The 21,794-nt window shown below is 35.9% G+C and overlaps 2 protein-coding genes across 4 annotated transcripts; one reads left to right on the top strand and one right to left on the bottom strand.

Moving 5' to 3' along the window:
* The first annotated feature begins 622 nt into the window (after positions 1 to 622).
* On the top strand, positions 623 to 8,896 carry LOC18424059 (Phosphoglycerate mutase family protein). The gene is made up of 6 exons (XM_006828673.4): positions 623 to 909; positions 2,616 to 2,696; positions 6,347 to 6,475; positions 7,101 to 7,163; positions 7,903 to 8,027; positions 8,439 to 8,896. Exons 1-6 carry the CDS (start codon positions 808 to 810, stop codon positions 8,626 to 8,628), a joined length of 690 nt encoding a protein of 229 aa, XP_006828736.1. The 5' UTR covers positions 623 to 807; the 3' UTR covers positions 8,629 to 8,896.
* On the bottom strand, positions 5,645 to 19,927 carry LOC18424058 (1,4-alpha-glucan-branching enzyme, chloroplastic/amyloplastic). 3 transcript variants are annotated; one of them, XM_011630593.3, is made up of 17 exons: positions 19,771 to 19,927; positions 18,585 to 18,707; positions 18,265 to 18,469; positions 18,014 to 18,083; positions 16,365 to 16,634; positions 15,280 to 16,186; positions 14,342 to 14,458; positions 14,095 to 14,157; positions 13,379 to 13,486; positions 13,038 to 13,139; positions 12,726 to 12,793; positions 12,391 to 12,472; positions 11,732 to 11,848; positions 11,557 to 11,610; positions 10,696 to 10,746; positions 10,146 to 10,249; positions 5,645 to 6,150 (listed from the first exon to the last, which is right to left on the bottom strand). In XM_011630593.3, the coding sequence occupies exons 1-17, from the start codon at positions 19,843 to 19,845 to the stop codon at positions 6,099 to 6,101; spliced, it is 2,568 nt and encodes an 855-aa protein (XP_011628895.1). In that variant the 5' UTR covers positions 19,846 to 19,927; the 3' UTR covers positions 5,645 to 6,098. The 3 variants fall into 3 exon arrangements, with proteins under 3 accessions (XP_011628895.1, XP_020532289.1, XP_088703695.1); XM_020676630.2 differs by having other exon boundaries at positions 18,265 to 18,466; XM_088847569.1 differs by lacking the exon at positions 5,645 to 6,150 and having other exon boundaries at positions 9,951 to 10,249; positions 18,265 to 18,466.
* Positions 19,928 to 21,794: the final 1,867 nt, after the last annotated feature.

The following is a 21,794-nucleotide window of genomic DNA, read 5'->3' as shown; positions in this document are numbered from 1 at the left end:
TGCCCAACTTTGTTTCACCGGACTAGTCAAAACCGGCCAATCCAACTAGCCAAACTTAATCAAATATTAATTGTGATAAGTTATATATTAAACTATATTTTTATTTTAGACTAAATCAGCCAAGACATTGATTGGCAATCCGACAAATTAGATCAATTGATCCAGTTTGGTCTTGATAGCTATGGTTTCATAATAAAATCATATAAAATGACTATTTACCTTTGATACAAGGTGTTAACAATTAATCTTGACCGTTAGATGTAAAATCGGGTGACTACATTTATTTTATTGACCAAGCTCAAAATTCAAAAAAAAATTTCTCAAACTTTAAGACACACCCAAACTATCATAGTAATTGTGATCTCTATATACCAAAGATAAAAGTTTTCATTGTATACATCCTGGTTTCACAGGCATTTATATAATAAAAACAGAAATTTTCCTAAAGGCCTTGGCATCATCTGAGCCGTTGGCTATTGACATTAACGTATGAGATGATGCAAAGCTGCTGTGAGCAAACTACCGCGCTCATTGAATAAGTCCTAAAACTTCCTATCCTGCATAGGATTGTTGCAAAAACAACGCTCCTACAATTTATCATCAGATTCGGTGAATAAAGTACGAATTCTATTTAAACAAACTTATGAGCCTGCATGAATAACGTGCATTTATCACGTTTAAGATTATGCATTTATCACGTTTAAGATTAGTGTATCATGCAGTATATATAGCAAGAAAATCGAGGCGTCAATTCTCGTGTAAAAATCTGCATTGTTGTTGCTAAAGAAGCAGGTGGAAGATTCATTCATGGCTGGTTCTTCTGCAACATCCTTCCTGAAAAATCAGTATTGGGTTCTTAGACATGGCCGCAGCATCCCCAATGAAAGGGGCATCATTATCTCCAATAGGGTTAAGTGTCTCTCTAATTTTCAGGTTTCTTTGTATTGGCCTATGCTCCTATTGGATTAGAGTCAATATTCTCTGGGCTTTTTTTTTCTCCCTTTTTTTATTGAAAATCACTGTTTTTGCTCTAGGAATTTTTGCCTCATTGTTCTTCTAAAGTATGTAAGTACATATGAGGACTTGTTTCATCTGCACCTGCAAATTATTGAACAATATCAAGAATTGGACCTAAATTCATCAGTATGGAGTTTAACTTCTTCTTTTTGCCCTTTCTGGATCATTTGTAAATCGATTCTTTTTTGTTTTCCTGGATTTATTTGGGTTTCTGTCGTTTAAGAGGAGTGGGAATTAGTAAATGAAGATCCCCACCCCAATTTACTGAACATTCGTGAGTTTGACATCGGGGTTAGGCATCGAATTTAACATGCACACAACTGCAAAAGAATTAGAAGAAGTCAATTTCCCTGAAATGTTTGTTTTTTTTGTAATAAAATTCCTAAACGCCTTCTTTTTCGAGAGCATGATGGTCTTTTGTTTGAGCAGTTCTATGCATTCTTAACCCATATAGAGCACTTTTAACCCATATAGAGCCCTTTTCAAAGTGTTTCCGCCCTTCTGTTATCGGTATTCAATAGGGAGGACATGTTTAGCATTCCTGTTTTTCGGTTCATCCCTGTGAATCCTTCAGCTTATGCATTCAAATATGGGGATTTCAAGATTTCGTCCTGAAATATGTCTCAACTTCCCCAATGGGTTCTTTTTTGTCTCTTGTGCTTGACTATGTGCAAGTTGTCTAATAGGGTGGAAAAGGCTGTTAAATTTGTTCTGTGATACCAATGTCATATTTTCTATTGCAGAAAAGAATTCACTGGTGATGGCTGTTGGTTTCTTAATGTTCTTTTACTTATATTTTTCCTTTTACTGGATATATCTGCCTTTGGCTTCATGTTTTATGCAACTTGGCATATCTCCACCCTTATCGGTTGCCTGTTAAAATAGGAATTTTGTTTGGTGGTGAAAAATGTTCAAGTTGTTATTATAAATTATATGTTCTGCTGGAGCGTATGCGACTTTCTTATGTATAATTGTGTCCATTTGGATTTTCATGTGAGGTTAAAAATTATTCTAGTAATATACTTCCATGCACCTTTTTTAATTAAAATTCAAATTGCTTGGAGGGCTCTCCAGTACAGCCCGAGATTTTCCATCTAGTTTGTATTTGTAAGAGTTGGTTCTACTTTCTATTGTCGCTCTGACAAACTTCACAAACAAGAGAGAGCTAATCCCTCATCTGCTCATAGTAACATCACAAAAGGTCACTTTCCTATTCTAGTCACTGGGACAAAAAATTTTGGTTGGATAGATTGTCTGCACAGTATGCATGTCTCACTCACACCTTGAGGTTTCTGGTGTAGTTCTGGTATCATCTTAGTAACGTTCTTAGCTAAATTCATAAATAAGGAAAAGTAGCAATTGATGCAGACAATGTTGGTTGCAACTAAACCGTTGTTTGCTCATGCTCTTAGATACCGTCTTGTACTGAAAATTATAAAAGTTTGTTAAAGACTGGTAGGAATCTCTGTAACTTCTACGAAAGTCCTTACTCAATACAAATGTTAACAGTTTCAAAAACAATAGAAAAGACTGGTAAACATTTATCGTTGTCCAGTAGACTTTTGTCTAACCATTCTAACTTGTTAATGTTTTGATAGGTCTATGGCATACTTCCACAATATGGATTGTCTTCTAAAGGTGTTCAGCAAGCAGCGTCTGCTGGTGAATCATTCCTAAGGGTATGTTTGTTTAGCTAGTCCTGTTTGTAAACTAGTTGGTTCAGTTGTTAGATTCTGGCAAACTGTTTGCCAGTAATTTTTTACAATTAAAAAAATGATGTCGACTACTTTCTATTGATGCCAACATTTTAGTGGCACACCCTTCTCATGATGTGTTCCTGAAAATGAAGATATATCTCAGGGAAATGTTTAATAGGCTTTCCAGAGAAATCTACCAAGTGACTATTAAATTTGTCAAATTCAACAGAAAAATAGAAGAAATGCATCGAAATCAAACCAGTTGAGCTTGTTTAGATGAGTGAAATTTATGTTTATTCAAGCTCTAATTGGATCCAGGAACTGACTTGCATTTTCTTACATCCTTAATATATTAATGGCAGCTATAGACGAGCCCTTAGGTATCAAAGCAAATGTGGCCATCAATATTGTGCATCTTCTTGAGATGTGATACTGTGATTTCCTATAAAGAAATCTTCAAGATACTAAAACTGTTCAAACCATTGGATCCTAGCATCAAGTATTCTTCAAGTTGGTAGAAATTTGAGTGGCTTTAGATGGGTCTATAAAGTGGAGACTCTGGAGAATGTTAATTGTTGTCATTCTAATATCATATTTGTGGCAAAGTTATACACACAGGAGTGAGTACATTATGAGAACTTTGTTCTGGCCATTGCAGGGCATGTCATATTTTCAGACGCACTCATTCACAAATGTCATGTCCATAAGTCAACAATGTGGAAGTAGTGTTGATTTGCATGGGACACACTACATGCAACCCCATGTGTTGAGCAAACTTTAGTCTATCAACTTAAGAAACACTAAATATGGTCTCAATCAAGCTTCCCAGGCTTCTTTTGTATAATTTGTTTCATTGTGGGCTTGGAGTGTCTTTCACCAACCCATATTTCTTAATGTGATGCAGCCAGTGATCAAATAGATGTTTTTTTTTTCTTTTTTCTTTTTTCCTTTTTTTTGTTTTTTTTTTTGGGGGGGGGGGGGGGGGGGGGGGGGGGGGGGGAGAGGGTGCGGTTGGAATTAATGATGTCCTTTCTAACTTGTTTGGATGATACATGTTGTCGCTTTGACAATATCACACAGTAAAGATGCGTCCATGAGACGACTGTAGCCCTGCAAAGGTGAGAGATATCGCACAAGTCGTGGCCACTTAACACTTATTGGGATCCTAGCTTACAAGGCTGCGACTCTCTTTTTGTCTCTTCTTGTCTTTCGGGTTGTTTTTAACTGTTCACCCTCTTTTGGTTTTACATCTCTCTACAACCCCTGTTATTACCTTCTTTTGTACATCGTTGTAAAGGGCGTTGCTATAAAACCCTCATTTTTTGTACAGGACCTCTTCTTTGAGGATACCTCATTTTTTTGCTGAGAGTCCCGGCTTGTGGGTGCTCCCTTTGGACCTATGTATTACATCTCTTCTTAAATACAATGTTTAAAAAAATGCAACATATGGGAGACTTGTCATACTTACCCAAGCTTGAGGTTACTAAATCAATATGGGGGTTCACATTTGTAGAACCACATTCAATTCATCATATTAGTTCTTAGGCTTGTCTTATTACTGTCAACACGCCTATAGTTCCCATTGTAAAAAATTCTGTCAGTAGTTGAAAGCCTCTTACGCATCTGATGCAATATAGATGTCCAGGGGGAGTTTTCTTTACCTTCACGGGATCAAATCACAAATGTGAATCAGGTGGTTAATCAGTTGGTTCACATACTACATACCTCTAATCTAATGGCAGTTCAATGTACATCTATCAGACTTCCCAGGTTGCCTTTTTTTTATCACTGGCATTTAGATCTCCAGGTTGGTTTACATACTATATACCTCTCATCTAATGGAAGTTTGAGGTACATCTATCTGACTTCCCAGGTTGCCTTTTTTTTTATCACTGGCATTTAGATCTCCAGGAAGTTGCCTGTGCGAATTGTTGGGTCTGTGAATATCAAGAGATCTGCTACTTAGATGCCTTCAGGGAGGTCACTTTTTCATGAGCATAGCAAAGTATGGTGCTGTTTCCACACCCTTTGATGAGATCTTGTGGTTTCAACCTTAGATTTGAAAATTATGTTATTTGAACTTACTTGATCAGGGGTTATCAAATGCTACTAAAGGAATAGCCCTTGATAGAGCGGAATGACGGGAATATGATTTGGTATAGCCGATCACAAATAGTTGGGATGAGGCTCGGATGATGAGGACGAGGGGTTATCAAATGCAGCCGCACACAGCATTATGCAGTCACATTGAGGTGAAGTGGCCCATGGCTGTAATTTTAGGCCCGCTTAGGCAGCATATTGGTTACATAGTTGGCCGCATGCGCAGCAAACGCCCATGCAGCTGCATCTTGCATCTCTGCTCATGGGTATATAGTCCACAAGCAAGGTTTTTTAAAACTATTCTTTTTTTCTATTTTTTTGGTTCTAAGATGATTAAATCCAACTTGTCAAGATCAATTTTCGTTTAGATTTTAATTTTTCGAGCAAAACATATATGGTTTTTCCAGCAACTTTCTGAGTTGACTTTGAGCTCACTTTCGAAGGACTTAGGCGTACAGTATTGAGTTATCAACTCATCGAGAGCTTGAAGGCAATTGAACCAAGAAATCGAAATTTATTTACCTGTTATTTATGTTAGAGACAGAAAATGTCTCTATTCTCTATCAGCAACTGAGACTGCATATATATTAGAGATGACTATCAAATTAAAATTCGTACTATCATATATGTCACATATTTGTGTAATTCTCTGTATTCTTATAAATTTTAAATGCTTTTTGACTTTTTATGTTTATTGCATGCATGGGAACTGACGTTCCTGCCCCGAGTAGCACGTCTGGGCATCGCCTAGCACCTCTAGCTGCATCCCGCATTAATAGCCTTGACTCGATTATGGAAAAAAGTTCTCTACTCCATGTACCATCAGAAAAGACAACAATACTGTAATTAATGTGATATTACCAAATATCTTGAAGTACATAGCCCTGTTAGTAATAGATTAATTGATGGCACTATCAGTCTTCATACATTACTTCAGCCTTACAACTTGCAAACTTGTTTCCCGAATCTTTAATTTGTGATACACGACTATCCATGCTTGAATCTGACATTGGGAGTTATTGAGAGTTGTATGTGTCATTCTTTATATTAGTCAATTTGTAAACGTGCTTGTCCATAAGGGCTTAAACTCTCATTGTCATTCATCAAAATCTGGAATTCTTGTGTACTTAACAGCATTCTTCCATTGCCACCCTGATAACATTTTGTTCTGTAAATTCCGATATCAAGTTTGGAGCAATCTTGTGAAACATCAGAGCCTTGTGAGAGGAATCTCCGTCAAATTTCCAATATCCAAGAAGCTCTTCACATTCACTTCCTAAAACCTTAGGAAATAGAACTTAAAGTCATGATCATTTTCTGGTGTAGTAAATTATATCTGCATATGCATAGAAACACAAAATTAGAAGCGGAAGCATGTTTGTTTAAATAGGACAATCACAAGCATTCCCACAATGCTTATAAATATTAGTGAATGATGATATAATGCTAGCTTCCTTTTATTCTTGGCATGGAAGATAAATGTATTTATTCAGTTATCCCCATTGCTCTTTATTTCTATTAACTGCTTGCAGGAACTGAAAGCTAAAAATATACCGCTTGAGAATGTCCGAATTTGCTACTCTCCATTCTCAAGAACGATTCATACTGCCCAAGTTGTTGCAAGAGTAATGAACCTACCATTTGATGGCCCTCAATTTAAGGTAAATTATTGTATTAATGGCTTGTAAGTACGCCTTACTTTACTTTTCTTTAGTTTTTATTACATGACTTTTTTTATTTCTTACCAATGGCTTGCAACCATTAGTTTTCCTTTGTTTTCAACACATTTTCACCTGTGAAAGGGTGTCTTCTATCATTGTTTGTACATCATGTGCATGAGAAATTATGAAATGTTATTCTGCACTTTTTGTGATTGAAAACAAAACTTAAACCAATTAACTGATATAGCTTATGTCTTTTCTTCTTTTAATACAAATGATGTAGCTTCTGCCTTGAAAAGTGAAACTTGATAGAGTTATATCCTCTAATACACATTTACTTATGATAAGAATAGAATCTATGAAACACTTTTTTAATGATTTCTTGAACTGAACCCAATAAGCAATTCTGCTTAGAAAATTTTAGTTTGGTATGAGTTATTTATTTCTTGTTTGTCCTTCATGACTGGCATTGTTTGATGTCCAATATGTAATTTTTTTTTATTTTTTTTTTAAATAACTCATCTACTACTATAGATTTAGATTCTGTTTTTGTGACATTTGGATATGAAGTCTGGTGGGTTTTTTTTTCCTTTTTCTTTCTAATGATGGCCTAGAACACTGATAGGTGATTGAGGACCTTCGAGAACGTAAATTTGGGCCGACTTTTGAACTCCAATCACATGATAAAGTAAGTTCTGACTGTTTCTGATTAAGAGTCGTGTTATTAAGCAACTTAGAAATATGTAGTTATAAGATGATATTAGGGTGTAATATGATGATACATTTGTATATTTGTTATTAACCAACTTAGAACGTTATTTTGTGCATGATTTCATTATTTATTGTTCCATAAAATTCTTAATAACTACATTTAATTAGTTGTACATGCTGACAAGTAAATATAGTTTTCTTATTTGTATTTCATTTGTATGTAAGTCATATTCATTAGCATCTTCGAGAGTACTTTGATCATATGTGTGTGTGTCTGCACATATTGTGTTCACCACATGTATTGCATTGATCCGCTTGCTGTCGATGATATTCTTCATGCGCTGATACTATACATTGATCTGTCAATTTGAAAATCTAGTGGCAAGTTATTCATCTTATGCCCTTCATGCTAGAGAATGCTATTTCAAATTGACTTATACGAGATTTATTTCTGAAACTGGAGCTTATGCTTTGATTTATTTCCAACTCCAAAATCTTGTATGTGAGCATATTTCTCAAGAAAGTATAGTAAGTAGGCTCTTGACTTTGAAACTTAACGCTCTTTAGAGTAAATAGATAGTTGATAGTTAAAAAGCATGACCAAAACTTTACTATTCTCAAGTTCATCAGTTATCAAATGCTCAGTAATGTGAAGCTTGATTTCACTTGTATTCTATGTTATTGCATTTCTAAATTGTTAAATGCTTTTCCGACAGTATCCAGAGATATGGGATCTGGATGAAAAGGATCCTTTTCTACCCCCTGAAGGCGGGGAAAGTGTGGCTAATGTCGCTTCTAGACTTGCAAATGCATTGGCAACTATAGAGGCAGAATTTGACGGGTATCGATTTTCACCCTTTTCTCTGAATAAACATGAACTCCATTTTTCTGCAGTAATTTCCCAATTCCATCAATAAATGTTTATTATTTAGGATTGCTTCAAATTCATTGTTACAATCTTAAAAATGATATTCCACTGCCATATGTACATGTTCTTGTGCTTCTATTCTGCAGGTTGTGTAAGTCACCACCCTTGATTTAATAGCACTATACGCAACCCAATGAATTCTCCACTGATATTCTTTAAAGCTTTTAAAACATTACAAGAATATAAACGAGGCATTTACCCATTTCAAACAGTTCGCTTCCTTGAACTTTGAATCCATAATGAAAAACCACATAGCTAAATCCATATATTCTTTGTATTCAGTTTCACGCTTTTTTCTTGAAATTTACAGCAATATTCTTGCAGATGTGTGGTTCTTGTGGTTAGCCACGGCGACCCATTACAGATCCTACAAACAGTCATCCATACAGCTATGCAAGAGACAAACGGCTCCAAAGATATTCCCTCAATTATAAATGGAGTTACAACACATTCAACATTATCACAGCACCGGAAGTTTGCTTTGGCTACTGGAGAACTGAGACTCGTCACATAATCAGATAAAAAAGGGCCTTTCTTTAAATGGGAGACCAAATCCTTATGGTAGTTGATTTACAGATGGTAAATTTGCAGCTGGCTACATCAAAGTACTCCTCTTTTTCTTTTCTTTTTCTGAATGTTAGGCTATATTAAATTATTTTTACTAATTTATTAGGGCTTGGGCACTTGCTCAATGGGGCATTGCACTTGGCCGAATATTTGAATTTCGGAAAACCTTCTAATAAAATTTATTTGGGTGACGGCCAGAGTTATCCAAGCACCTATATCGCTTTTCTACTTAATTAGCTTCACTCTCGTAGACTAAAACCAGGTCTACATGTCTTCCTAGAGCACACTGAAAATGCATGAGGATGTTTGGGCACTTGGGGATTTGAATTTTTCTCATGATAACTAATGTTTTTCTTTTTTTTTCTTGGGTATTTTAGGGAAGACAGGCCCTAGGTTTTTCATATATATATTGGGGAGTTAGATTGTTTGAAGGTGTCAGTGAGTGGTGTCAGCAGGATTGAAAACCACAACATGATAACTAGGTACGAGGTGTTCGCACCACGACCCAACATATGAGAAATAATGGTTATGTTCATCAAGTTAGTATCAACATATGAGAAATAATGGTTATGTTCATCAAGTTAGTATGTTTTAGCAGTTACACTATCAATCATCAACCTTGCAGAGAGCCAACTAGCTCCATAGAGAGAGAATATTATAACGGATAGTCTCATTAGTGTCATAGAACGACTTGGGAATTGGGCTAAGAGCATTCTCGCTTAGTGATACTTTATAAATTGAGATTGTATACAATGAGACTATTTACCTTTAGTACAAAGAGATCACAATTAGTTATAACCATCTAATGTAAATATGATAGCTTAGGTGTGTCACATCACAAAATTTGAAAAAATTTGTTTCGAACTTTGAGAGAATAAATGAAACCATCCAATTTCAAATCTAATGGTCAAGATTAATTGTAACCACCTTGTAGCAAAGTGATTGGTCTCATTGCATACTTTTCCTTCCAAATTAGCGCATGAGATCTTGACCTAGTCTGGGTTGCAATTAGTTTGGATTGCAGTTTTTATGGGTCAAGCTTGACCTAGTCTGGGTTGTAGTTAGTCTGGATTGCATTTTTTATGGGTCAAGCAAACTTCCGTGTAAGAAATTGTAGAAGTAACACTAATCACTGATACCACCCACAGGAGAGAGAGAGAGAGAGAGAGAGAGAGAGAGCTTAATTCTTTCATTTTGGTGGAGAGAGTGAGATTCTTTCACTTTGGCTGAGAGAGAGAGAGAACGACTCAGTACGGAGAAATCAAGGTATTCCCAAATGACGGCCTCCTGAACCCAGGCTCCCACTTCATTTCTCTTTTTATTTTTATTTTACATGAGATTCTACCTTCCACGAATTGGGTTTGGATAGCTACCAAATAGCACAAAAAAAACTCTTATGCTGAAGACAACAACAACCAGCTTAATGTAACTACAATAACAAATCATCAACCAAATGAAACTCACCGTGTCACTAGATCTGCAGTTATTGGCTCAGCTTCCTCATCTTCCTCACTAACTTCAGCCGATTCAAGATCACTGTCCTCTACACCTTCCAGCATATTGGACAACTGGTTGGAGAAAGTCTCTTATCAGTCACTCTAGCTATTGCATCCAAGGTTTTAAAACCCAGCGATTTTCGATCCAAATCATTGATCCATATGGGAATCGGTCGGGACCAAACTGCCCCAGGATGGTATGGGTCCTCGTTTGGTTCCCTCCCTAAATCCCCCCTTATATGCTTCTCTTTTTTTTTTGGCTTATTTAATGTTTGTCTTAGATCTTCTCCAAATCTCCACCCTATGAACCTCTATTTTAATTTTAAGTTATTTTATTTATTTTTAATATTTTCTATACCACTGATTTAGACTAATCTAAACATGATCTGGATCACCAATCGAACATTTGACATAGATATGTGGGTGATCGATCCATCCCACCAATATGGCTTTTGAAACATTAGTTGCATCATCATCCATATTTTAGGAATGAAACAAAGAAAATAGAGAAAACCAACCTGTGATACTTCTTGAGCGCCATGATCCAAGCCTTCTTCTGCCTTATAAACCTAATGTTCCATTACACTTCATCAGTCATTTATACAAGCAATGGAAAGTATACTTCAATCCAATTGACTGTGTTTTACCAGTCTGTTGGGATCATCAACATCCAATCAAATGATAGACAGTGGGCAATGTGAGACCCACCGAAACAGGACATGAACTACATGGTGAGTCCTCCTCTCTCCGGTCACCATTTCTCTTTTGATTGGCTGATAATGACGCAATTCTTTTGAATGGCTAAAAACATATGGGAAAGCTTTCTATGTCCCCCCTACAACATAGAAGTTCTATCCTCCCCCTTATCCAACCTTCCATTTTTGAATGAAGGGCTAAGATTGCCCCAATTACAATGTCACGTCCCTACACTATTTTATTTTTAATTTTTTTTCTATAAACTATTTTGACACCAAATTTTGGACGTCCATTCCTCTATTAAAATCGCACTAACGAAAAATATAAAAAAAAATATTTTCAATAAAATAAAATAACCAAAATACCCCTGAAAGTTTCAAGGGGTATTTTGGTCATCATTTTTTATCAAAAAATTATTGTTAATGTTTTTTATAGGTGCGCCCCAATGAGAAGATGGAGCGTGCCAAATTTCATATTCAGAAAATTTGTATTAAAAAAACTAAAAAGAAAATACTTTGGGACGTCAGATCTAAAATCAAACGGTGAGTGGCTCTCTTGATAAAAAATGGACCGCTGGATGGTAGGGGGAGGATAGAACTTCTATGTTGTATGGGGAACATAGAAAGCTTTCCCAAAACATATACCAACTTACAAAACTGAATAAAAAATCAATAGGGACTAACTTCTGCTGCTTCATGTTCAATCCCATTCAAGCTTTCATCCACCTTGTAGTATGCCTGTTTTTTCAACAAATCCCGTTAGCCTATTTTTCTTATTTGATAAGTAATTAACCATTAGTTTTGAAAATACATTTATAACCACTTTCAAATTTGAAAATATACTAGAAGAGAGGCATACCACACAAGTTTGAGGAGGTGATAGCACTTTAAATGAGTTGGGCCGGTTGTTGAAATTTGTTTCTGGCTTCCCCGGTTCCCCTTCCGGGGATGTGAAATGGTCCACATCATGACCCACCTGCAGATGCCGAACAGCCATTTTGTTATTTTCAACTTGTGGGCATGCAAAACCTTACCAGTCTGTTAATTAAGTTCAAAAGAGTATAGGGCAACTAGTCGGACTAAATGAGAATCCAAAATACATATCAAAGACCATTCTATATTTAGTCATTGTTCCCCTCCATGTCATTCACATATGGCACATGGGGTACTTTGGTATGTGCATTGGTATAATTGTGTACCATGAAGTATGGTGTATGGCACACTACCTGGTGCATCTATTGCATATTATTGAGGAAATATTAAAGCTAGAAATATTCCAATCCAAAGCCACACCATGGGTTCCCAGCAAGGTTGTTTCCATGTTCTATTTTCATTTAAATTTTCCATATTTCAGCTTTTGATCATCTGTTGGGACAGGAATACACCATTAGTGAATTCCATTTACTTCACAAATTAACATGCTAACAATCAACACAGGATAGGTTTAGTTGCCACTTGCTATTGAGAAACAATTTTGGCATGCAAATAAAACAGATAAGCTAAAAATAAGGCACTCACCCTTCCGTGTCCTCCAAATTCCAAAGCATCACTATCTAAGGCAACTCTATATTTTCCTGGCAAGTCGCATCCAACCTTGAACCTGGAGATTTTCATAAAAAAAAAATTTAGATAAAGGGGAGGGTATGCTATATGCTCATCCTTACCATCTGAGTCGATGGGTGAACGAGATGATTTGTCCCTGCAACTTGACGCAGATTAATGGAGTTAGAGGGATGAATGACCATCTCCCAGTTCTCCACCATCCATGCATTTAGTCAAACTATGGACTTGAGCACGACTTATCCAATAAATTTATACAAAGATAATGCTGTTAAAAGAGAACCACACTGTACCCATCATATGTATTCTCAGTGTGAAAATTGAAAACAAATACCAAATCCCCACGTTCGAACACTATAACCTGAAAGATGCACAAGGAAACTGGAATGTAAACGCATACACCATTAAGAAAGTATTCTCAGGGTGAAATTGAAAACAAATACCAAATCCCACATTAGAACACTATAACCTGAAAGATGTACAAGGGAACTAGAATGTAAATGCATACATCATTAAGACTTCCATAAGTCAATGATTTGGCCTTCCATAAAATTAATATATTTCTATGAATTAAACATCCAAATTAAAACCAACAGGAGATTTACCTTTTCTTCATCACTTGTGTAACTCACTATTTGTTTTGTGGATGACAGGAATTGAAATGAATCCTCAAGCGCATTCATTGCTCTGTCAAAAGCATTCATAAACTGTATGCATTTTGAACAAACAAAGAGAAGCCATTAAAAATCCAGGCCCATATATCAATATTAGTAGTCAAAAAAAGGAAAGAAAGAAAATCTCCTCAAGACACTTTCCACCGTCACATTAGGTTATAGAATTAGCATGAACCGACTAAAATATACGTCCAAATAATTTTTTGAATGCAATGCTATTCAAGACAAATTTTCCATGCCTTAAAAACGGTCGTATAAGAAAGTCACAAAACCTTATATCTCAGATGATCTGTATCAACAAGATTCCACTGCCTCCTGCATTTATCATAGCTCCAGCCATTCCCTTCCCTAGGAAAGTCAATCCATTCAGGATGCCCAAACTGCAAGAAACCATGTCTCAGCCCCAATAGGGTAGTTGAAGATTAACTAGAGAGTAACATTTTCACACGGCATAGTCCTTGGTATTCACAAAAGTAAAATCATTTCCTAGCATAAACAAGTACTGATTAAATAATTATTTCTTCCCAAACAAGAGTTTTAAGGACTGGAATCAATGGTATCAACACGGCTCACCACTTATTAGTTGTATCATTGTATGTACAATAACACTTCTAGTGTATCGCATTAGGAGTTATTTACACCACAACTGACCTCATTTAATTCAATCATAGGGAAGTGATTTTGTTGTTGAAAAGCACACCAGAGAACCGATCTTCCAATCTCTCCTGATGTAGTAGGTTTTTTAATTGATATCATGAAGAACCTTGGTTATCAGGTATACATCATGTTATATCTAAGATAATTATCACAATACCATGGGAAAATATGATGTTATGAGAAAATTTACTTATGGTACTCTTCAAACCATTGCCCTGCAAATATTAGAATAGTTTTAAAAAAACAACATACAACAAACTGAATACTTTAAAATTGCAGCATCTTAATGGTAGAGAAAGGTGAAATGGAATTCGAAGGGCAAACTAGGAACCTCATTTCCCATAAAGTTGAGGTAGCCATCACCCCCTAATGCCATTGTTATGAAGTGAATCATCTGCAAAAACAAAAGAAAGAATAACGATAAAACAGAGAAGCCAACTTCATCAAGCTCTCATGAAATAGCTCATGATGAAACTTTTCAAACTATAATGACATGCATTTGTTTATCACAAACACAATAATTTCCTCATATTTCAGTGATCAAATTTTGATACAAATAGGATTATATAGTTGCATACCTTGTGAAGAGCAATCCCACGATCAACAATGGGTGAAGCCGGTTCTAGAGCAGACATGCCAATGTACATATCTTTGTCCATTAGAAGGAAAGCCATGGTCTTATCACCAACAATTGCCTGAAAATAAAGAAGAAAAGGTCACAATACCCAAAAGGCATCAGCTGTATTAAATATTAGTCCATTGGAATCAAGCTCACTGCAGTATTTGGTGATAGTTTGATTATGAAGGATTTTGCTCTTTGTGACTAATTAAGCCCAAGAAATGAGCAAATAACTGAAGACTTGCAATCAACAAAAAACTGAACAAGAATCTCTTCAACTAAAGCTAAAAGAGGTGAAAGCTAGGACAAGACCATAGTACATATAGCTGCATGGGCAATTAGATATCCTTTTTCCGCTTGTACTTCCAATTTTGGAAGAGGGAAAGTACAATAAACTCTTATGGAAAATGAAACAAAAAAAGGGACACTAGTGTCGTTCTTTAGGGACAAGGGATCAAACCTTGACCACCTCACGCAAACCAAATGCCTACAGGATCAAAGCCTAAGGGACTATTCAATGCAATATAGGAAACTCCATTATAAATTAAGCCAGCATCGTCCACTTAATTGATGGATGGTGATCAAGATAGAATACGACCCACCAGAACAAGACAACCACAATAGTTGGCTCCATTCACTCTCCATGACCGTGCATCATTTCGGTCAACGATGATGACCCACAAACTATTGGTTTTGCTGCAGTTATTGAATGGTACTATACTCTCCTTCCAAAAAAAAGTGGTCTGATGAAAAATAGGAATGGTGGAACTTGCAAAATCAGACTATTCTTGTCTGCCTGACCAAAATTCCCACTAAGATCCTCTAATCTTGCCCAAAGAAACTGCATAAAAACTCAGCCAAGGGCATTTCCACAGGCAAGTAATGTTATACAAGTACCTGATCATGACTTTCAGCATAAGCAATGCATTTTTCACTGTATCTCCTGTTTATTAAGCAAGAGGTGATCTCTTGCATAGACCATTGATCATCACTCTTGTTCTTCAAGTAATCAATCCACCTATCAGGGATGCCCATAGCCAAGCGATAATCAAAACCAACTCCACCTTCAGAAACGGGCCGACCTAATGTTGGCATACCAGAAACATCTTCAGCAATAACTGTGGCATCAGGCAAGATACTATGAATAACAGTGTTGGCCAGCATCAGGTAAACAACAGCATCCACATCAGTGTCAAAGCCAAAATATTCACTATAGTCTCCTGTAAAGGACTTGTTGATGCCATGGTGATGATATAACATTGATGTTACCCCATCAAAACGAAACCCATCAAAGTTATATTCATCCAACCACCATCTCAAGTTAGAGAGAAGAAACCGAAGGACCTCCCAATTGTTGTAGTTGAATAACCGGCTATCCCATAGTTTATGGTATCCTCTCTCTTCAGTGTGGAAGTAGGAAAGCTGCGTGCTTTGGCCTACATCAAATCCATTAAGACCATCTGTGACATTGTTACTCGCATGACTATGAACAACATCCATCAAAACCTGCAAACCCAAGCTGTGAGCTTTATCAATCAAATACTTGAGATCCTCAGGAGTTCCTGACCTACTACTGACAGCAAAGAAATTTGTGACATGGTACCCAAATGATCCATAATATGAATGCTCCATTATAGCCATCAATTGAACTGTATTATAGTTATTTTTCTTTATTCGAGGCAAAACGTTGTCTGCAAACTCTCTGTAGGAGCTCACACGGGGCTCTTCACTGCTCATTCCAACATGGGCTTCATATATGCGTGGAGCCTCAGGCTTTGGAGGGCGAGGATACTGAAACTGGTACCTGCATGATCAATCTACCCCAAATTATTGTTTCTTTTTCAGTAAGCACCAGTCAATCTGTGTAATAGTTAATCATCAGAAAAAGAAAAACAATAACTCTGAAACCAATTCATGTAATTGACATGAATCCGTCGTCCAAAGAGAAGGATAGGTAAGAAAGAGAAGCAATGCTTTCGAACCTTTCTGAAGGCGGTGGATCCCAGTATACACCATCATAAGGAGCCGCAAATATTGTGGGGTCCACAGTTGCATATGTAATCCAAGCTGGAATTCGATCAACCCATACTCCATTATCATGTTTGAAATGAAATTTGACTTTTGATCCATGTGGAATGGGGGATTTTCCATTGGAATCCGGGATCTTGATTGTCCAGACTCCAAATTGGTTTTTTACCATGCTGTGGTTGGATCCATGCCATCCATTGAAATCCCCAATAAGTTGTGCTTCCCTACATTAAAATACAAAAATATAAGAAGTTATCTTCAAGTAAGGGAAAATTTATTTTTTTAAAAAAAACACTTGATTGTGCATTTCAACATAAAGATGATCTATTATTCAGAAAGACTAAAAAAATGTCATCAGCGGATCATTGCCAGAAATAATTGGAAACTTATGATTAATTTGGTAGCTTATCGTATAGCTGCAACACGTTAGCCATAAACTAGCTTTTCAATTCAAGCATTAGATATAACTTTCTCCTCCTGAATTATAATGAAAAGCTTCACCTTTTTGACATTGGAAATGGTACCTCCTATGGAATAATCTAGACATTATTATTATCTAAGCAATAGTGACCAAAACAATAAGCATAAGCACACAATTTCATAGAAAATCAAACAAATTAAAAATTAGAAATCAAAATGTCTGGCTTCATTGAAGTGGGATCCAGACAAAAGACACCAGTCATTACCATGTGATAGTGGACCATTTGCCTCACTGCTATAGTTCACAAATGTGACCACTATTCCGCATAATTTGATTGATGGCTGCTTTCAAGAGTGATGGGACATGAACCCATAGAAGTGTGAATCAAAGAGTATCTATGGTCTCATGAACTGATACGATGAATGCTGGTTATTGTATACATTTGAGAAATGGCACATTACAGGGTGCAACTTGATGTATACACTTTCCAATGAATTTATGATTATGTATAAAATAGTAACAGATGATGATGATGATAATCACAAGATGATGACGAGGGTCTAGAAAACACTAAATGCAAGTATAGACAACATTTTTAGAAGATCTTTAGAAAACCATATTCTGCTTTTCATCTTGATTGATCTTGTTTTTAAAATATCCTTATTTGATTTGAACTCCAAAGACATGGTAGCTCTTTGTAAACTTTCATATTTGTAACCAACAAAATCAGTTCCTGGCACCTCCTATATCCAAGAAATAGAATGTCCTCGATGACCAAATGTGGAACCCAGACCTTTTGTGCCTCTGGGGCCCACATATAGCAGTTTCCAGGAGCACTTAAAACAAAAAGGACTGAAATGTTGGGAGAAGTCCAGAGATCTCAACACCATCCAGCAGTGACTAGATGCGCTTTGGATATTAATTACTTCCAAAGGATGACACTGGGTTGATAAAAGAGGAAAAAGAAAATAGCATTGACTCAGAAATTATTGTAGTTTGCAGGATCAAAGACATGAGAAATTCAATATTATCATCCAACAATAGTTGTTGGTAAAAAACTGAGCAAAAAAGATTAACTTGCAGGTTATTTCCTTCTCCATGATTTGCATTTACAGAATACCGAGGAAAATAGCTGTAGCCCATAAAAAGGAAAAATCTAAAAAGAATTAGATGAAAACTCACTGCGCTGCTGGTGCCCACTCTCGATACACAATGCCGTCATCTTCTCTGATGAAGCCAAACTTCAAATAACCTACTTAGAGAAGAATCATATTTCCAATCACATGCTTTGTTTCACAAGGGCTTATTTTACCAACCATCCCCCCCGCCCTCGCACAACCCCCCCCCTCCAAAACAAATAAAATAAAACACACCCTTTCCTCCCTCAAAATTAGTAAATCTAAATGTGAAAGGTTCCTAAAGACAAAGTCTACCTCGTGCAAAGTCCTCAAGGCTTCCTTCATACTTCTCAATCGCTTCTTTCTGCTCTGTATATCTCCTCCATCGATAAAATAGATGATCCTTACACTTTTCTAAGTAAGGGTCCACATGAAAGATATCCATATTCTCCATTTCTTCATGAGTTGTAATACTAGTGTCTTTGATAGCAGTTGAAATAGCAGAATGATGCCCAATCTTCTAGTCAAGCAAGTAATCAGCCATAAAAATTCAAATTTATGATCAATAATGGTAACTGTGAAAACTAGTTGAGAACTCAGAACTTGATTTAAAAACATTCAAGTGTAAATCTTACCTCATGTGCAAATCCTGGAAGCCTCTGTTGGAACTTGATAGAACTGAGAGGGAAATTTTTTCTATACCTATCTGCTGCCCATATCGGTTGCAGGTATGAAATGGAGATTTGTCCACTGGAATTCTGTTTATAAGAAAATAATATTCTCCCTAAGACTATCAATGAAATAATCATCGAGTCCAGACATTCAAAATAGGAAATCAATCAGTAATAAAAAAAAAAGAAAACCATGATTACTGCATAACAAACAACAAAAAATAGTTTCAAACTATTAAATAAACATATTAACTTTGCTGATTGCATACCTCCATGTTCCTTAAGATTTTTTTATTCTCTCTGTTGTTATTAGTTTTCGTGAGATTATTTTTATGAAAATGAACTTGTTCCAAATTCAAGCAAGATGCTAACCAGCTTGCACACACAAATCATTTCATAAAGCATATATCAAAACCATTCTGCAGATAACAAATTACAAGTTATGCTTTCTAACTAATATATTGGTGTCCATTTTTTGTATTTTAAACTTTTTTTTTTTTATGTTCTGCGAGTTGAGGTGGAACTTGCACCGGATTACTCAGCAGAGTCTGATGGACTCGGCTGTGTCCTGCTACACGGTACCTTAATTTACTCCCTGAGATGCTTACTTTATATTGGACCCAACAAGATCAAAAATTTGTTGTTCATTTTCTGATAATGGGTCACTTCCGCAGAGGCAGCATAGCATTGATGAATTGATCCAGCCACAAATCTTACAAGAACCATGGTTCTCTCATTAATCTTCTCGTATGAGTTAAATTTGTGCTGGATTTTCATATCAGGATTCGACATATTAATGGTGAACTAGGCGAGAGAGAGAGAGAGAGAAATCCAGTCCTCGATTATTGCGACTGATAATGGTGAAAAAAAACATATAAAATTTCAAGCTTGTAGAATCAAAGGCCATATACATCACATACAATCGAGGCAACACAAATTTAAGCAGAATGCAAGAGACCCAACAAATTCAGATACCAATCATAGTAAGGAAACCAAATTAAGTGACACCCATTTTCCAGATAAAGAGAGAACTTGAGTAATAATCAAAACTTTGAAACCACTAAGAGAAAATCAACAAAAATAAAAAATAAAAAAAATCAAATAAAAAGCACCAAATAAATTTAATAGAAAGTTGGAAATGTGAGATGACCTTTGAGAAACTTGTGATTGAGGATGGTGGGGGAGGAATTGCAGAATGAGAGGCGAGAGAAACGAAGGTTTTCATGGCGTTTCTTGTTGATGGAGTAAGCTGGGGATTCGAACCTGAGAAACGGAGGTGGCTGCACCCCACTACTGAATGTGAGCGTGAGGCCACACACATGGACCAATCACTCTTTTATACTCTCTCTCTCTTTCCTTTTTTTTATTATTCTCTTTCTCTCTCTAGGCATCTGCACTTTCTCTCTCTAAAAATCGCCTCTCCGCCATGAGTGGCCTGACCCTACGCAGATGAGGCGCCCTCAACCTTTCTCCTTATTTTCTGGTTTTTGTTTGTTTCTTTTTGAAGGTTAACTCTCGTTATTTTCTTAACTCTTTCACTCACGTTCTCGTTATTTTTTTCTCTCTAAGTGGTCTCGTTATTTTCTGGCTTCTTTGAACGTTAACTTTCATTCTCGTTACTTTATTCACTCTTCCCTTCACATTATCGTTATCTTTTCTTTCTTCGTAGTCAGTTTTAGAGAAATTTACAAAATCGGTATTAGGGAAAAGTGAAAAACATTTTTCAGAGGGTTCAGTGGAAAGGGGCACCCTGTGATCACCTAGCCTTGTGCCTACTCCCATTTCAATTATTTTTTTTAATCTTTCTTTTTTACACTTTTTTTTTTTTAATTTCACTTTGGACCAAAGTCTTTTCACTTCAGATCTTGACGGCTGGAAGCTCAACCTCATACCTTGAATTTTTAAAGTGAGTGAACTTTGGACTTTGAAAGTCCGAAGTACGTTTTGAGTTTTATACTTTACTTCCATAAATTACTTTAGTCCTTCAAAGTACGAAGTTTGAGTATTATTGACAAAAATTAAAAAGAAAAAAAAGTATACAATCGTAAAAAAATTAAAAATTTGAGAATTTTTGTTAAGGATGTGGTTTATATGAGGCAGTGTTTAAAAAAACGCCGAGTCGAACCGAACTCGCCCGGTTCGACTCGGGAATCGTCATGGACAGATCGAATTGTCGAAAAAAACGGGAATCGTCCGGTTCTAGAGAGAACTGGACGATTCTGTACAGCGACTCGCCGATTCACTGTACGGAATCGGCGAGTCAGTACAGTGAATCGGCGAGTCCCGTACGGATTTTTTTTTTTTTTTTTTTTTTTTTGTATTTGTTATCCATGATAGATTTTTTTGTAATACTTGATCGATTTTTTTGTAATCCATGATCGAATTGTTTTTTTTTTTTGTAATCCATGATCGAATTTTTTGTAATCCATGATCGAAATGTTTTTTTTTTTTTCTTGTAATCCATGATCGAATTTTTTGTTTTTTTTGTTTTTTTGTAACTCATGATAGAATTTTTTGTAATCTCTGATCGAATGTTTTGTAATACATTGTCGAAATGTTTGTTTTTTTTTTGTAATCCATGATCGAAATGTTTGTTTTTTTTTTGTAATCCATAATCGAATTTTTTGTTTTTTGCTTTTTTTGTAACCCATGATAGAGTTTTTTGTAATCCATGTTTGAATTTTTTGTAATCCATGATCAAATTGTTTTTTTCTTTTTTTGTAATCCACGATCGAATTTTTTGTTTTTTTTTTTTGTAATCCATGATCAAATTTTATGTAATCCATGATTGAATTTTATGTAATCCATGATCGAATTTTTTGTAATCCATGATTGAATTTTTTGAAAATTTGTGATTTTTTTTTTTTAATCCATGATCGAATTTTTTTTTGTAATCCATGATTGCAAATTTGTGATTTTTTTTTTTAATCCATGATCGAATTTTTTTTTGTAATCCATGATAGAATTTTTTGAAAATTTGTGATTTTTTTTTTTAATCCATGATCGATTTTTTTGACATTTTGCTTTTTTTTTTTTTAATCCATATTATTCAAAGAGAAAATGAGAGAGATGATGATTCTGAGGCCACCCTATCCCAGCCATATTATTCACATATCGAGTCCCAACAGCAACAGTGTAAGGATGAGCACGACAGTGCAGGTGAGCATGAAGGAT

Source organism: Amborella trichopoda, chromosome 9 (genome assembly GCF_054954075.1).
Source record: "Amborella trichopoda isolate Santa Cruz 75 chromosome 9, AtrichopodaSantaCruz75HAP2 v2.0, whole genome shotgun sequence".
Classification (NCBI taxonomy): domain Eukaryota; kingdom Viridiplantae; phylum Streptophyta; class Magnoliopsida; order Amborellales; family Amborellaceae; genus Amborella; species Amborella trichopoda.
Note: the sequence above shows the minus strand (reverse complement) of the source record. Positions and strands in the feature narration are given on the sequence as shown.

Bases quoted from the DNA above. Each gene is read 5' to 3' on its own strand.
- LOC18424059 (XM_006828673.4), top strand. From the start codon at position 808: ATGGCTGGTTCTTCTGCAACATCCTTCCTGAAAAATCAGTATTGGGTT. The intron at 910-2,615 runs GTTAAGTGTCTC...ATGTTTTGATAG, and splicing joins GCATCATTATCTCCAATAGG to GTCTATGGCATACTTCCACA. The intron at 8,028-8,438 runs GTATCGATTTTC...ATATTCTTGCAG, and splicing joins ATAGAGGCAGAATTTGACGG to ATGTGTGGTTCTTGTGGTTA.
- LOC18424058 (XM_011630593.3), bottom strand. From the start codon at position 19,845: ATGAAAACCTTCGTTTCTCTCGCCTCTCATTCTGCAATTCCTCCCCCA. The intron at 16,635-18,013 runs GTGAGTTTTCAT...ATTTTAATGTAG, and splicing joins GAGTGGGCACCAGCAGCGCA to GGAAGCACAACTTATTGGGG. The intron at 14,459-15,279 runs GTACTTGTATAA...CTTTATTTTCAG, and splicing joins ATGCTGAAAGTCATGATCAG to GCAATTGTTGGTGATAAGAC.